At 40.1% G+C, this 14,639-nt stretch overlaps 1 protein-coding gene and 1 long non-coding RNA gene across 2 annotated transcripts in view; both read left to right on the top strand.

Annotated features, from left to right (window-relative positions):
- bckdhb (branched chain keto acid dehydrogenase E1 subunit beta) overlaps positions 1-14,413 on the top strand; it is a 53,644-nt gene extending 39,231 nt beyond the window's left edge. The window contains exons 9-11 of the mRNA XM_051406705.1: positions 1,807-1,893; positions 12,236-12,387; positions 13,953-14,413. Coding sequence (XP_051262665.1) covers positions 1,807-1,893; positions 12,236-12,376 — 228 coding nt within the window. The 3' untranslated portion in view covers positions 12,377-12,387; positions 13,953-14,413. The remainder of the gene's footprint in view (positions 1-1,806; positions 1,894-12,235; positions 12,388-13,952) is intronic.
- Positions 1,904-10,235, top strand: LOC127367132 (uncharacterized). The gene is made up of 2 exons (XR_007885440.1): positions 1,904-5,256; positions 5,883-10,235. It is a non-coding gene; the product is annotated as an uncharacterized LOC127367132 (long non-coding RNA).
- Positions 14,414-14,639: the final 226 nt, after the last annotated feature.

Here is a 14,639-nt window from a genome sequence, read left to right on the forward strand (position 1 = left end):
GCAACATGTCATATCAAGACATCGCCCTACTCTCAACCCCTCGCTTGATTCCTCCTCACTGTGCAGATTGCCAACTGTTGTTATTGTCTTCCAGTGTTGTAATTAACTTCCAAATTCCTGAAGATGGTGTCATATAATCAGTGATTTTTGCACAATGAACTTATTCACCTCAACTGCTTGAAGTTAGCTGAATATGTAGCCTCTGGACACTGACACGAGCACTGAATTTAGCTTCTCCACACTAAAAACTTTTCAAGAATCTTTGCATTCCAGCTTTTAGATAGTTCAGCGCACAATACAAGGTCTTCCAGTGTGCCCCACCAGTAAGAGGCATGTTGGCATCGTATCAAGTATAGTGTCTTAGAGTGACACAGTGCTGACTCATTTAGCCCCCAATGTGTGATAGTGGTACGGTCTCCCGCAGATATTTAGTGCTTCACAGCCAAACCCAGGACCACAGCAATGTAAACATTAGCCTGTTGAGCATCAGCATGAAGCCCCAGAATGCCCCTGTGTTTGATACTATGTGGTCCTGTTGGAGGGGAAAAAATGTCAGGCTTAATTTACAGTACCATATAGACATGTGATGCTCATTTCCAGTGGGTTATTATATTATTTGGCTGTTTGGCTTGGTTTGTGGCTTTGAGGGAGCAGTATCCCCCCCCAATGTTTATTTAATGTTTATTGTGTAGTGCCGTTGTTTCAGTGGAAAACTCACACTCCAACTCACAACTCCAACATATTAGTCTCTAAATCCTGTTGAAAGTTTTACATTCTCTAAATCATGCAGACGACTACCTGCACATCGCTTTTTGTAAGTTTTAGAGTTGCAGAGGTGTGTATCCAATTTATTGCTGGAAACAAACAGAAATACAACAACTGGGTAGAGGAGGGGAAACGGTTTGCTGAAGTTGCAGAGAACAGACATAGATTTGGTCTGGACGAGTGGCAAGTGGACGGGATTATAGTATAGTATGGGTTTTATGCTGTGGTAGATAACGGGTGGAGTAGAGGCATCCTTCTGCAGTAATGTCAGGTTACAAAAAACCCAAACGCAAATGCCTGGGAGTCCGAGACCTCTAATGTCCATGATTGTCCCGTTGGCCCTGTGTACCAGCCTAAATCAGCCCTCCAGCTCATACTGTTGTGTCATATCCATTTTTCACACACACACACACACACACACACACACAGAGCGACACAGCCAGACACACATGCAGCTTGAGGGTAGTAAGCAGATATAGCATACCGCAGCAGGCAGTATGTGAACCACTCTTTACTTGGTAACACCCGTCTCCCGGCCCACATACAGCCTCAAACATGGCACCTCCACTAGTTAGGCCTTCACCTCTTAGTGTATCTGGACACAATGTGAGTGTGTGCATCCTTAATGCAGATAAGCTCACCTTCACATTTAAGAGCAAGCAGTGACAAGCTCTTTGCATGTTGCTAAAATCTTGCATCCATTTCCCATTAGCCCTTTAATTATGACACTGCCTGATTTCTGCTTCAGACCTCTTTGAAATTTTCATTCAGTGCCTGAGTACATTAAGCCTGTGCTGCTTACAGGAATGTAATGTGATGATCAAGTGCGACTGTTACTCTTGTGAATATTAATAATAATAATAATGATAATAATAGGTTTTCTTGATTTGAGTGATATTTGGTTCTACATAAAGATCACCCCTGAAGCTCAACTAACAAGTCTGAACTCTGATGTGACTGAATTGGCCAACTGGTTTGCAACCATGAAGGAGGGGGATGCAGAACCCTTTGTAATCATCTGTATGTGTCTTTGTATTTCAGTCAGTGGTGAAAACCGGACGTTTGCTCATCAGTCACGAGGCCCCAGTAACCGGAGGCTTTGCTTCTGAGATCAGCTCTACAGTACAGGTGAGTGTGTGCAGTCTGTATAAGAGAACATACTGTATGCCATGAGCTTTTATTGGGACCTGTAACTCGCAGGGGTAGGAGGTGGCCTTCAGAGGTATTGGTCTTAATAGGCTGCAATGGTTTTGTCAATAAAAGCCCCACTTTGCAATAAAACTCAAATAGCCTTTCTCTGAATGCCCCAGAGCAGTGGTTAAAACTGTGAGGAAGGGAAGTGCGGAAGAGTCAAGGGGAGCCGTGTTGCCCTATTGATATGGCAGGCATAGTCATCTCCGGTGGTCCCCAGAAAAATTTGCAATATCACAGTAATCTAAATCACTACACATTTTCTCAGTTAAAAGATTTTAAATAATTTGTCATAGAATTCACTTTGTTGACCATTAACCCTTTTGGCAACATAGTATATACAAATTCAATTTCAAACAAATATTTATCTCAAATTGGGTTTGTTTTTGGCGAGATCATTATATGAAATCACTGACGGCACTTTAATGTACAGTTCACTGTGTCAATGATACTGATATTGCTGTTGACTTATATTTGTGACCAACTGATGCAATTTATATATTTTAATATTAAAAATCACACTCCTTCTACAAACTACCGTCTGAGTCAGTGTGACATTTTCAGAGGAAATGGGATCTCGCTTTAGAAGTCATAGAATAAAGATACTACTCATGACTTCAGCTCTTGCCTTGTAATCATTACATTAGGAACTTTTCTTAAGTATAAAAAGTAATTCGGTGGATTTTATGACTCTTCATGGTGCCAATTGGCCAAAATGTAAAGAAATGGGACAAAAATGGGGCTAAAAATTTACGGCTAACTCACTGACATATATTGCCTGCTCGTATCAGCCAAAGTATTTCGGGGACTGTAGTTCCAAAACTTGGAAATTTTTTCTTCCAAATAGAAGTAAGAAAAAAAATATGATGCAATAATATTTGATTTTTTTGTTTTTGTTTTGCACTATTAAAGCATTTTTTGTTGGTACTATGGCCCAAAATTTCTCATCAACATGGTTCTTATAACCCTAGAAAAACACTGATACTCTCCTCTATAGACATTTCCTATATGTCAAAAACATGTAGGCTTACAGGCAAGAAATCTAAGAATTTTAAATATATGCATAAAACAATCACACTGGCCTGAAATAATGTCCTACTAACCCAACTTATTCTATCAAACAAGAGCCTTTTCAAGCAAAAATAGCCAATTAAAAGGATTAATGCCTACTAAAGGAGTATTTAGATTGTATAGAGAATAGTGTTGTCACGATACCAAAATTATTGTTTCGATAGCGATACCAAGTCAAGAATTGAGATTTCGATGAAGAAAATGAAAATAGTTTGTGTGTGATAGTAACAATAACTTGTGACTAACTTAGCATCTCTATATGCAGTGGTTATAGTGATAACTGCTAACATTTACTTAACCATAACATTACCATAATTAATAATAGGAAATAGTGAGTTAACCTAATGTTATTTAAGCTGTGATATATGGATTAATATAGGCTAATGTTTCCTGTACTTCAATGTCTGATTTCTTTGATGGTTAACTTTATATTTGAGTCCATAATTTCTTACAAGGCGTTTCACAAATACACCTCCTTTGCGTAGGTCTGTGCTCTTTAAATGCTGTAATAACCCAATAGAAATAAATCACTGACAAACATGCACATGCTCTGATTATAATCATATAGCCTATATTTCATTTTAGCTGATGTTTTGTGTGCTTTATTTTAGCAGTTTGCAAATTATTAACGTTATCTGTGAAAGTTGCGTTTTCAGAGATGTTGAATTAGCCGTAGGCAGGCTATTGGTTAGCCATGAGGATAATGCCCATAGTTAGCCTACTATTTCTCTAGATAGCCTCGTCAAACTACGGTGGTGCAAAATAGTGACTTCTCACAAAATAAACCATAACCTTCTCATTTGACTTATTTAAGGGCATGAACCTGGTCGTGTTATCTTTCACATACTAACCTGTCGGTCTTTAAACTTTTCCTACTACTCGGCGTGCTTGTCGGCCAAGTGTTTCTCCAGGTTCGAGGTGTTGGCTCCCATTGTTTGCATTTGTTTGTAGCACTGACGACAAACAGGTCTCGACTTATCGGTAGCTTTGCCCTCACTGTCAGCAATGTAGGCAAAGTACTTCCATATTTCACTCCTCGCGTCATCTTTTTCTACCAGTCGTGGACCGGCGGCCACAGTATCACTTGTGCTCGCACATGCAGCGATCTCGTTACAGTGTTTGTCACATGACAGCTGCAGCTTCTTTGCTGCGTGCGTGAGGAGAAAAAACACGGAAGTCCATAGGGAGACACTGGAAGCATGCGTTGCACACACCAACATGAAATACGACTCTTTCAAATCTGGAACGCGGTCATTCTTAAAAGTATCGATACTAATAAATTTAGGAATAGTGACGTTTTTAATTTCTGAGAATCGCGATACTTTTGAAGTATCAGTGCACCGTGCAACACTAATAGAGCAAGCATAAAATAAAGCAGCTTCCTCTCAACAGTTGTATATGTAGTGGCACAGGGGGTGTTTTGTAAGTTTATGTTACTCATCTGAGATTGTTGATACAGTGGGGCTAACTACCCATATAAGGTTTACGAAATATTGCTTGTTGCTGGCAATACCTAAGGCCTGGACACTGTACCCAGGACATGCCAGAGACAAATTCTGAGCTAAGTGTGATGCATGAGTAAATGAAAAGTCTTCCCCTTCCCATCATCCTAATTACATCTATTTTTGCGTGGTGAGATAATTGTCCTCAGTATGTGGGGTGTATTCTCCCTGTGAGGCTTTTAGGAGTGAGTACCACTCTGCTCTCAGTGAGTAATTTGCCTCAACAATGACAACTCTCCCCTTTATACCCACCTCTTCAAAAGTCATAGGTCTAATTGTATGCGTGGCACTGTATGTGTTACCTGTAGCTGTTTGCTTGTTAATGTGCATGAAGTCAGAGCTGAGGAAGTAAAACCAATCGACCCTCTCCTCATTTACTGTCAGTCAGATGTTGCTCTCTCCCCCTCTCAGTGAAGGCTTAAATGCCCAGTGAGTCATCACCATCATTTCCATGTTTCCATGTTTTAACATAGTGTACGGGTGATGTAAGTTGTTGGTGTGTTCACTGATTGCATTGATCTGCAATTTCTCTTGGCCCTAGGCAATTTGGATACATTCACTGGAAAGAAAACCCTGGACTGATTGATAGCTGTGTTTTTAAAAGGATGCAGCTCGATCTACAAGCCTCCATCACACTGTTATATGGACTGTACTACTACTATGTTAGAGATATTCCTTCATCGAAGAGAAAGTGATATGCTTGTTTTGACTTTCTCACAAATAAAAGGTATGATGGCCCACAGTAGCCGTTAATAGCCAAAAAGCCAGTCCTCTTAAAGGACCAGTGTGTAGGATTTAGTGCCATCTAGCAGTGTTGTTGCTGATTGGAATTCACCCTCCCTTTCCAAGTGCGAGGGATAAACTACGGTGGCCACAAAAGGCGCGAAAAACATAAATGGCCCAATCTAGAGCCGGGGTTTTGTTTGTCTGTTCTGGACTACTGTAGAAACATGACGCTTCAACATGACCGCTGCCACAAAAGGCAACCCAGGTGTCTATAGATAAAAACCTCTCATTCTAAGGTAACAAAAACATTACGATTCTTATTTTATACTTTATACCTATGAATATTATATTCAATTACTGCCAATAGATTTTCCTAAATGTTACACACTGGAGCTTTAAGTGATGTGTTTACTTTTTTTTGTATCTTGCTGGAGAAGGTAGTGAGTGGGGACTGAAGTTCAGGTATATTTTGGCAAAAATACAAATGTTTGGTATACAACAGGCATATGGATGGACAGAAGAGAAGTGGATTATGCTGCTTGAGTGCTTCATTAATGTGTAATCACCTGAAAATAAGAATCATTATGTTTTTACATACCATTTTACCATTACCATTTTTATCTACAGAAGGAGCGAGTCCTCTTCTACAGTGTCCACCATGTTGAACTGCCATCATTCTACAGTAGCCCAGAACAGCAAACCAAATACTAGAGTCTCAAGACCACCATAGTTTCTCCTACATGCTTGGAAATGGAGGGTGAGGCATTGGCGCTGCAATCAGCAACCACACCACTGGATGCCACTAAATCCTACACACTGGTCCTTTTAAAAAATTCAATAAAACATCTTTTATATCTACAGGGGGTGAGTGGCTGATACACAAGGCAATGAGATTTTGGGTGGAGCATTGTTTTAACTCTTTCCAGATAGAAGAGTGAGATCACAACCTCAATGACTCACCATAAAATATCTTGGATGTGGTGTAGGTTTTACTTTATGGCTGCACATTTCTGGATAGAATAAGAAAATCATCAGTTTCTCACCCAGCAGAATATTATGGTCAAGATTTTTTTCCCACAGCTCTTAAGGAAGTCGTTTACAAATGAAAACATTTATGGAATTAATTCTTGTCTTCATATGGACAGGAACGCAACATACAATAGGATTGTGACCAATATTTAGAATTGTTTCTATTATTTTGTCCACCACCATTTTAATGGGATAACAATATATAACATTTTTAAAAAGTCGTCCAAGTTTAACAGGCTTGGATGATGCTCTCACTCAGACAGTCTTGACAATCGCCACAACCAGGGCAAAGGGCCACAGGTCGGATTGGAACCATGGCTGTTGCAGCAAGGATTCAGCCTTGGTACATGGGGTGCTCTACCAGGTGAGCTATAGTGTGCACCTCTTGGTAGCAAATTGTGTGCCCCCTCCTTGTTATCCAAGTTGAAATAACTTTTGACCTATCTTTATACTGTGCATCAAGCATGGTTGCAACGGAATAAAGGGCCTTGCTTTGCACACCATTAAAGCAATCACTGACGGCTTTTAATAGGGTTCTTTTTAGCTGTTTGCTATCTGAGTCACTTCTCCTGCCAAGCAGCCAGTGTCGGATGACATCTGCAGAACTGATCTCTTCTCAGCTCTGAAAATTATCTGAGACTGGTTATCGTGTCACGTGGCTCAGTATAGTCCACAAATTTGTGGAACCCGACATATTCAGCAAATGAAAATGGCTGGTTGTCCAGAGCAATACTCCAAGAGTTTCTGAGTGATGCCTTTGGGCCTGGGGTGGTTGCAGTCACATTTTTTGCTTTTGTTAAAGAACTGGAGAAGAGGCTGCTGACAGTTGTTTTTCTACTGGTGCCTGTTTCACATATTTCTTACAGTGACCGTGATGAAAGGGTAAATAAATTTGTAGCGTTAAAGGAATGTGATTTGTGTCCTCGTCGCATAACAGATGCTAAGCAAATATTGCAATTAGTACTTGTCCCTCTTTTCCTCGAACAGATACGATGAAGTAATTTTTGGCTCACGAAACACCCTCATACCAGGGAGTGTCAACGATGTAAGTTAATGGTAAAATTATAGCATCATCTGATCTTCCTCTCATATTGGAAGAAATTTTCATTTTAGGCAGATGCTGATGTTTAATTTGCCTACATCATCGTGCATAACTAATAGAACTTAAAAATCTTGGACTCGATTGAATGGCTGAGGATTTTCTCGATTCATTGTTTGATCAGTTTGTTTATAAAATGTCAGTAAATACTAAAAAGTACACATTACAATTTCCCAAAGTTGAATGTGACATTTTCAAATCACTTGCTCTGACCAACAGTCCTAAACCCAACAATATTATATATATATATATATATATATATATATATTTATATATATATATATATCCTGCTAACCTATATAGTCTATGTACTGGGAGTGCTTTAGACCATTATCTCTGCAGAGAGTGGTTACTACCTATCCACCTCAGGCCCTTCCATAAAGATCCATTTATGGATTTGATTTCCTCTTTTGTATAAAGACCAGAGGGGAGTTTGGTGGGGCTTGGCAAGTTTTCTTTGTCAAGCTTTGGCTTCAGCCTTGGTGATTTAATAATGTGTCATTGGCTGGCCCCTTCCTGAGTGTTTGGCTGATGACTGTATAGGACAGAGTAGGACGGAATGAGATGTGGCTAAAGACAATGCTTTTATGGACCTCAGGGATGCACAGAGAGAAATGGAGAATCACCCTCCTTCCCTTCACTTTCAAACTCATGACAGACTTAACTATAGTTGATTCACATTTCAGAAAGTACACACTTGTGTATGCTGATGATTTGGTTTTAGAAAAGAAAAGTAATATTTTTTCCATTAGTTGTCAAAGAAATAATGAAATGCTATGTATTTGTGGCCACTGTGTTTTACAAGAACTCTAAGCTGCTTAAAACAAACTACAGAACATACCAAATGTACAATACAGTATTTAAAGATGGCAGCTTTGTAGCTAAGGTTGTTTTAACAATAGTTAATTCTACACACAACCATATATTCACAGTTCATTCAGGGTGTCAGATCTGATGGGCCCTTGGATTGTCTGTTCCTAGTTCTACTGCTAGTGCTTTCCATTATTTGTGTACAAGAGTCCAACATCCAACACAGCACATCCCACTGAGTTGTGGTACTGTTCTGGGACATTCAAAGACTACCAACTCCACTCTGGCCCCGTTAGTGTTAGCTGAAGATGAAGGCTTGCATACTTTCTCCAATAAATCCTTCTGAATCAGAATCAGCCTGTCAGGCTTGCCTGGATGAGAAGCAGAGTTGGCCCAAGGCCTATGGTGTCCAACTGTAACAGTCCATCTCCATCAGGGGATACACTAAACCCCTTCAAAGGGCAGTGTTTATTCCAGAGGCGCCTTTAAAAGCCCTGAGAATTGGATACAGGTATCCCCACGTTGGGTAAGGGGGTTATGGAGGTTGTATAATGGTGGTCAGCTGCTGCTCATTCCCGCTCAATAGCCTAAAGCCTGACTGACTCATTAGCCATTTCTTCGCTTCATACAACTGCAGGGTGTTGCGCAAAGTCATTTCTCAACTTCTGAACTAAAATCACTAATGCAAGTCAGACATTTTCTCTGTTGAGTTCAATGTCAGAAGTAATAATCAAAGTAATAATCCTTCAGATTTTCATGAAATCAAACCTATTTATGGTTGACGTTTACAGCAACCGCCATTCAGTGTAATTATAACTCCTCTGTATCATTGTAAGTGGTGGAGTCCACCATTACAAACCTGGGGTTCAAATTGCCCTCACACATGAGGGATTCATAGGAACAATACATGTTAGTTTATTTAATTGATATTTACCTCACTGTTAACACATTGTATTTTAGCAATAATAGTAGAAAATATAATAATAAAATTGAATTAAACAGCTTAGGTTTAGAAACATGTTGAAGAATGAAAACTAGTTTATATCTTTTCTCAGTAGAAATCCAGCTGGTTTGGAGGAGTGGCATTGCTATATGCTATATCTTAGCTGATATAGCAAGTGATATTGGCACTTTCCTACCTCTGTCTGACTGCAACCCCCAATCTGTGGGTGTTTCTGACAAACTCAGATTTTTGTATGACAGGAGACACAATATCATCACTGCAAATCTAAGCCCCTGCTGTGAAGTATTTTTGAATAGGAAAGAAGAAGCATTTTGGCACTGCCAGTTTGACATATTTTTATTCTGACATTTAAGCATATGACATATAATGATGCACTTCCCAAAAGATAAACACCGATTTGAATGAAATCTGAGTTGTGTGGCCATTCTCCATTCAGCTGTGGTGGCAGGCAGGCAGACTACTGTACTTTTCTCCCACTTCCAGTAAATGTATTTAGAGGAGATTACAGATGTGATCCAGACAAAAGAGCAAACTCCCTGGTTCTGTCTGACTGGTTGTCTGTAGTTGGGCAGAGAATAGATCTTGAGGTTGTAATCTTGATGGACACGAACAATCACATTGTCACTTCATCAATACACTGAGATGACCAGAAAGAAAGATACCATGTGATGTTTTTTGAGGTCATTGGTGGGATTTTCTTTCCTCTTTGTTCTTCTGCATAACATGCTCTCAAATGAATATTGTAAGAAAGACAATTGAGCTTTTCAGTCATGCCTGCATAGAAGCAAGTTTGTGTAAATGCTGTGATTGTGTGTTGATCTAGACGAGAAAAGAAAACTCTCATAATGTGTGGGCCTTCCACCTGCCTGTCAATTCAGAAGGGATAACATCCATAACCAGCTTTGCTCCAGGCCCAGCTTATTCATGTACACTCCTGTTCAACTTCAGCATTCCCAAGTTTGTACGTTTTTCCAGTAGATGAGACTGAACTTGAGCCGAAGAAAACACCAGTTCCCTATGTAAGATAGGTGCCAGGTATGGCATGCAATAATGAAATAAAAGAATCTTTAAAACAAGACTGAACTGTTTTTGTGAGTATAGAATCAGTACTTTAATATCCAATGACATCAGCCATGGTGTAGCTTGCTGGAAACAATGTATGCAGTCTGCTGTATACTGTAGCATCACTGTTCAGTGAAAACCTTGTATTTTAAAGAAAGAGCTTTGCACAATCCAGAGTGACTGGGTTTTTTTTCCTTTACTCGCATACCATTTTTTAAAATACGCAACTGACTTTGAATGCGCTACATAGACCCTAAGGCCATGGACATTTGTCAGCACATGAACGCAATCTGCTTAAGAAAACTTAAAAGGAGAAAAAATTGAGAAAATACCAAGATTTGGCTTTAACATCATCAGTGGTACAGTGGCTGTTGTCAGGATCTGCCACAGCCTGTTGAAGAGAATCAGTCTCAGGTTGATCTGAAACCCACAAGGATGGAGGAAACCGAGCAGTGAAGAGGAAAGGAGGGTTTGTTGAACTAGTTGTCTCCATTCAGTGTACATTAATTAAAGCTAATCATAGTTAATTAGCTGGGTGGAGCAGACTGCAAGTGCAGGGGTTACAGGAGTCCAACTGCCAGGCAGATAGCAGTGCCAGCAGCATAGGGACCATAGAGCCCTGTACATCACATCAGGTGGGGCTCCCCCTGGTTTTGGGGGTTTTCTTCTTACTGGCACCAAAACGGAGAGACAACATGACAAGGCTGGCCTCTCCTCACTGGTAATGTTTCATTATACCTGCTAAACATGAACATTTTAGCATTGTAATTATGAGTGTGTTGGTATGCTGACTTTAGCATTTAGCTGAAGTACCTCTGTGCCTTAAGAGTTGCTAGCATGGCTGTTATCTCTTAGTCTTGTTCCTGTGTCATTAATTTCTTCTTGGATCCAAACTTGATTCTTCTGGATTTGTCTTCCTACTTGGCAGTCCTTTGAATTCAGTGATACAACCCAAGACTTGTCGTGCAGGCAGGAAAGCTCTCACTGTAAGATGTCAGCTCCATAGGCACACGAAGCAGCAAGCTTCTGCTGCAGTGTCTGTCTCGCTCCCTCTCTTGTTGTGTTGCATTTTTACAGGCTGTAAAAGTACCAAAGCACAAAAGCCCTCTGATCAAGTCTGACATTCCCCTGGACTCTGCCAGAGGTTTTATAAGAAATGAAAAACATAGTGTGAAACATACAAGTCCTGCCCTGCCGAACGCTAAACTTCTCCATGGCCAAGCCAATTGGTGGGTTGCTAATGTGGGATTTCATGCATGGCGATGCTGTCAGTGTCTCAAGAAACAGGTCAAAATCTGTTCTGTGTCTCTGTTAGAGACAGACTATGCATGCACAAGCAGGCAATCCACAAAGAGGGTGCTGTGCAACTCCCTCGGAGTCAACTAGTATGCTTTCGTTTCGGTTGCGTGAGTTGTTTGCAGGTCAGTTTAATCTGAAAGAGGGTACTTCAGGTCTGTTTCTGCAAATATGTGTGCATGCGTCCAAGTGTGTTCATTTAACTCATCAGGGGGTTTGTCCCATTTGGAGTGTTTTGGCAGAACTTCTTTCTGCTTTGTCTCCATGGGAAGAGGTCAAAAGTCAATATAGAGACACGAGTCATGGCTTGTTTTGCACTCAAATTGCCTGAACACTGGCCTTTTCTGAGGACCCTGAGAGAACCATTTGGGCTTGTAAATCAGATATGGCCAAATAAATGAAATTAAGTTGTCAAAATGTTTAATCTGTTCTAAGGTAGCCTGTTTTTTTTTTTTGCAATCAATATCATATTTCCGCTCTGGGTAGTGTTGGAAACTGGGGATAAACAGGGTATGCCATACTGAATGAACATACTGGTGACAGCAGCCTATATGAAGCCGTCAATGTTTTTACCAGTGTCAAACACTTAAGGATCAGAGCAGATGCAGTCTGAACATATTCGCTTGGCTTCCCTCCCAGAATGAATAATCTTTGAGCACTGACGTCATTCAACCCATAATGAGTATTTGTTATCATCTGTGTTTTTCTTTTTCTTTGCAGGAGGGGTGCTTCCTTAACCTGGAGGCTCCCATTAGTAGGGTCTGTGGTTACGACACACCCTTCCCTCACATCTTCGAACCATTCTACATCCCAGACAAGTGGAAGTGCTTTGAAGCAATCAGGAGGATGATCAACTACTGAACCCCTGTCAGGTAGGAAAGATCTGACGGCTCCCTTTAAAGGAAATTGTCGATGAGATATTATATAATTTTCAAACTCTTAGTGTATATTAAGGCCTGTCAACAATTGGCCTATAATTTGCATTATTTATTCCAGTAACGTAGTCGTAAAGATATGAAAACTATGGCCTGCCATCGGTAACACACTACCATCATTAGAGAGACAATTTAATTGCATTTTGTATTTTCTTTTCCTACACACTTTTACTTATCTGGTTTAATATAATCCTCCACCAGACATATTACTCTTTATTCTTATCCAGACATCACAGGATAATACACACTCCAGGGCCCTATTCAAACATAGTATCATGTTTATCTCGAATGCAGCTATAGTAACCAAGTGGGATTGTATTTTATTTCCAAGCTCGCATTGGATTTTATCTGTGGAAAGATGCTGTTAAATAGGAAAAAATGCACATTTGCACCTGGCCATGTAGCTTTGTATACAGGCTGAAAAGTGTGTGGATCCTTTTACAAATTTCCTGTTGCCAGTTTGGACAATTAACAGACACTGACTTTATGCTAAGCCACCTATAGTAAATAATATAATGTTTCTGGCATTCATGCAATGTTGTGTTGTCCAGAAGCCACCACCAAAGGCCTAAGTAGACCATTAAAGGATTTATGCAAGATGGAAAATACAAATACAGTTCTAAAAAGTAAGCAAAACATTTGGACCAAACAAAATGGATCAACATTGTTCATGCACTGTAGAGTACACCTTCTTAACTAGCATTGATGTCATAATTAAAGGTCCAGTGTTTTAATGGAGTATAATACGCAGAAACACAATATTTTCAATAGTGTATAATCACCTGTAAATGAGAATCATGGTTTTGTTACCTTAGAATGAGTCTTGGGTGTGGGCCTAGGATCTAGAACTGAAACAATTACCTGATTAAGTTTGATGGAGAGAAAATGAATCTGTAGCAACTTAGGTTCTCCTCAGAGACAGAAGCCCAGGTAAAATTTGGACATATGGCTCAACCCTGCAAGGCTGTCTGTGTGCTCAAGGATGTGTTTGTGTTTACTCATGTGGACAGACTTTGCGAACACTAAAGCCTCCGAATGTGAAGCTTTAGCATTCAGGGGATTCCGAAGCACCTGTTTTGGCTGCATTCACATCTGTATTTAGAGCTGCCGACTTGTAATCAGACCACCCAAGACTGATTTTTAGTGCCCGAGTGTTAACAGGGCCTACATGTCATGCCCCATTTAGTTGTGTAACTTCATTCTGCTATCTCATCCTGGAGGCGTGTTATTGTCTGTCATTGGTTGCACAAGTGTTGAACAATCCTTTTAAGATGGGACAGCCAGCCTGCCAAACTCTTTTGTAATCCCCTTTTAATTGTCAGTGTCCTCTTGAGTTATAGCTATTAAAATGTTGGCTTTGATCAATAAGGTGGAGGGAGCCATCACCTCTTATCCTCACTGCTCACCATCTCCATCCAGCTCCACTTTTCCTCCTCATCTGCCATCCTCTGTGGATCGCCAAGTTATTCCCTTTAACTTATTGAACCTCTCTCCTCTTCTAGAGCCAACTTCTGGTCGCCCTAAACTCCACGCTCTCTCCCTTTTCCTCTCCATTCATCCAATCAGTGGAGAGCTGCCAGGAAAAGACACTTTGTTGACCATCCAATCGGGAAGCAGTATCCAGATGTCCCTCTGGGTCCTCCAGCTAAAAGACTGTTACAGTACCTCTGGATCAGGGAACCTCATTCTGTTGCAAGGGGAAAATGACTTCATCCACTCTATATGGTGAAATTCTATTTTAGACTCAACATAATGCACATAATTTCATTTCCTCTTAAATAAGACTTGGATACTGTGGGGTTTATTAAGTTGAATTTGTGACTGTCTGCCTTCCTTTGCTGTTTTGATTTAATGTGTTTGACTCTAATCTTTATTTAGTTTGACATAAACTGGCCTGTGTTGTACTAATATAATGGACCTTTGGTTTTCAAGGAAAATAAACTAATCAGAACTGGTGAAAACACTTGCGTTGGTGATTTGCATTGCTTTGAATTTGTTGGGATTTTACCATGTCATTTTGGCAGAAAAACAAGTTACTTGTCCTAAGAGGTTGTCAGGGGTCATGGGATTAAGAAAAATGTATACCAGTCTGCAAATGCGATACATCTTTTGACGAAGTCTGGGAATTTTACTATTCCAGTATATATTTTACAACTTGCTGAACATATTTATTGCATTAGCTTTTGATT

Source organism: Dicentrarchus labrax, unplaced genomic scaffold, assembly GCF_905237075.1.
Source record: "Dicentrarchus labrax unplaced genomic scaffold, dlabrax2021, whole genome shotgun sequence".
Lineage (NCBI taxonomy): Eukaryota > Metazoa > Chordata > Actinopteri > Moronidae > Dicentrarchus > Dicentrarchus labrax.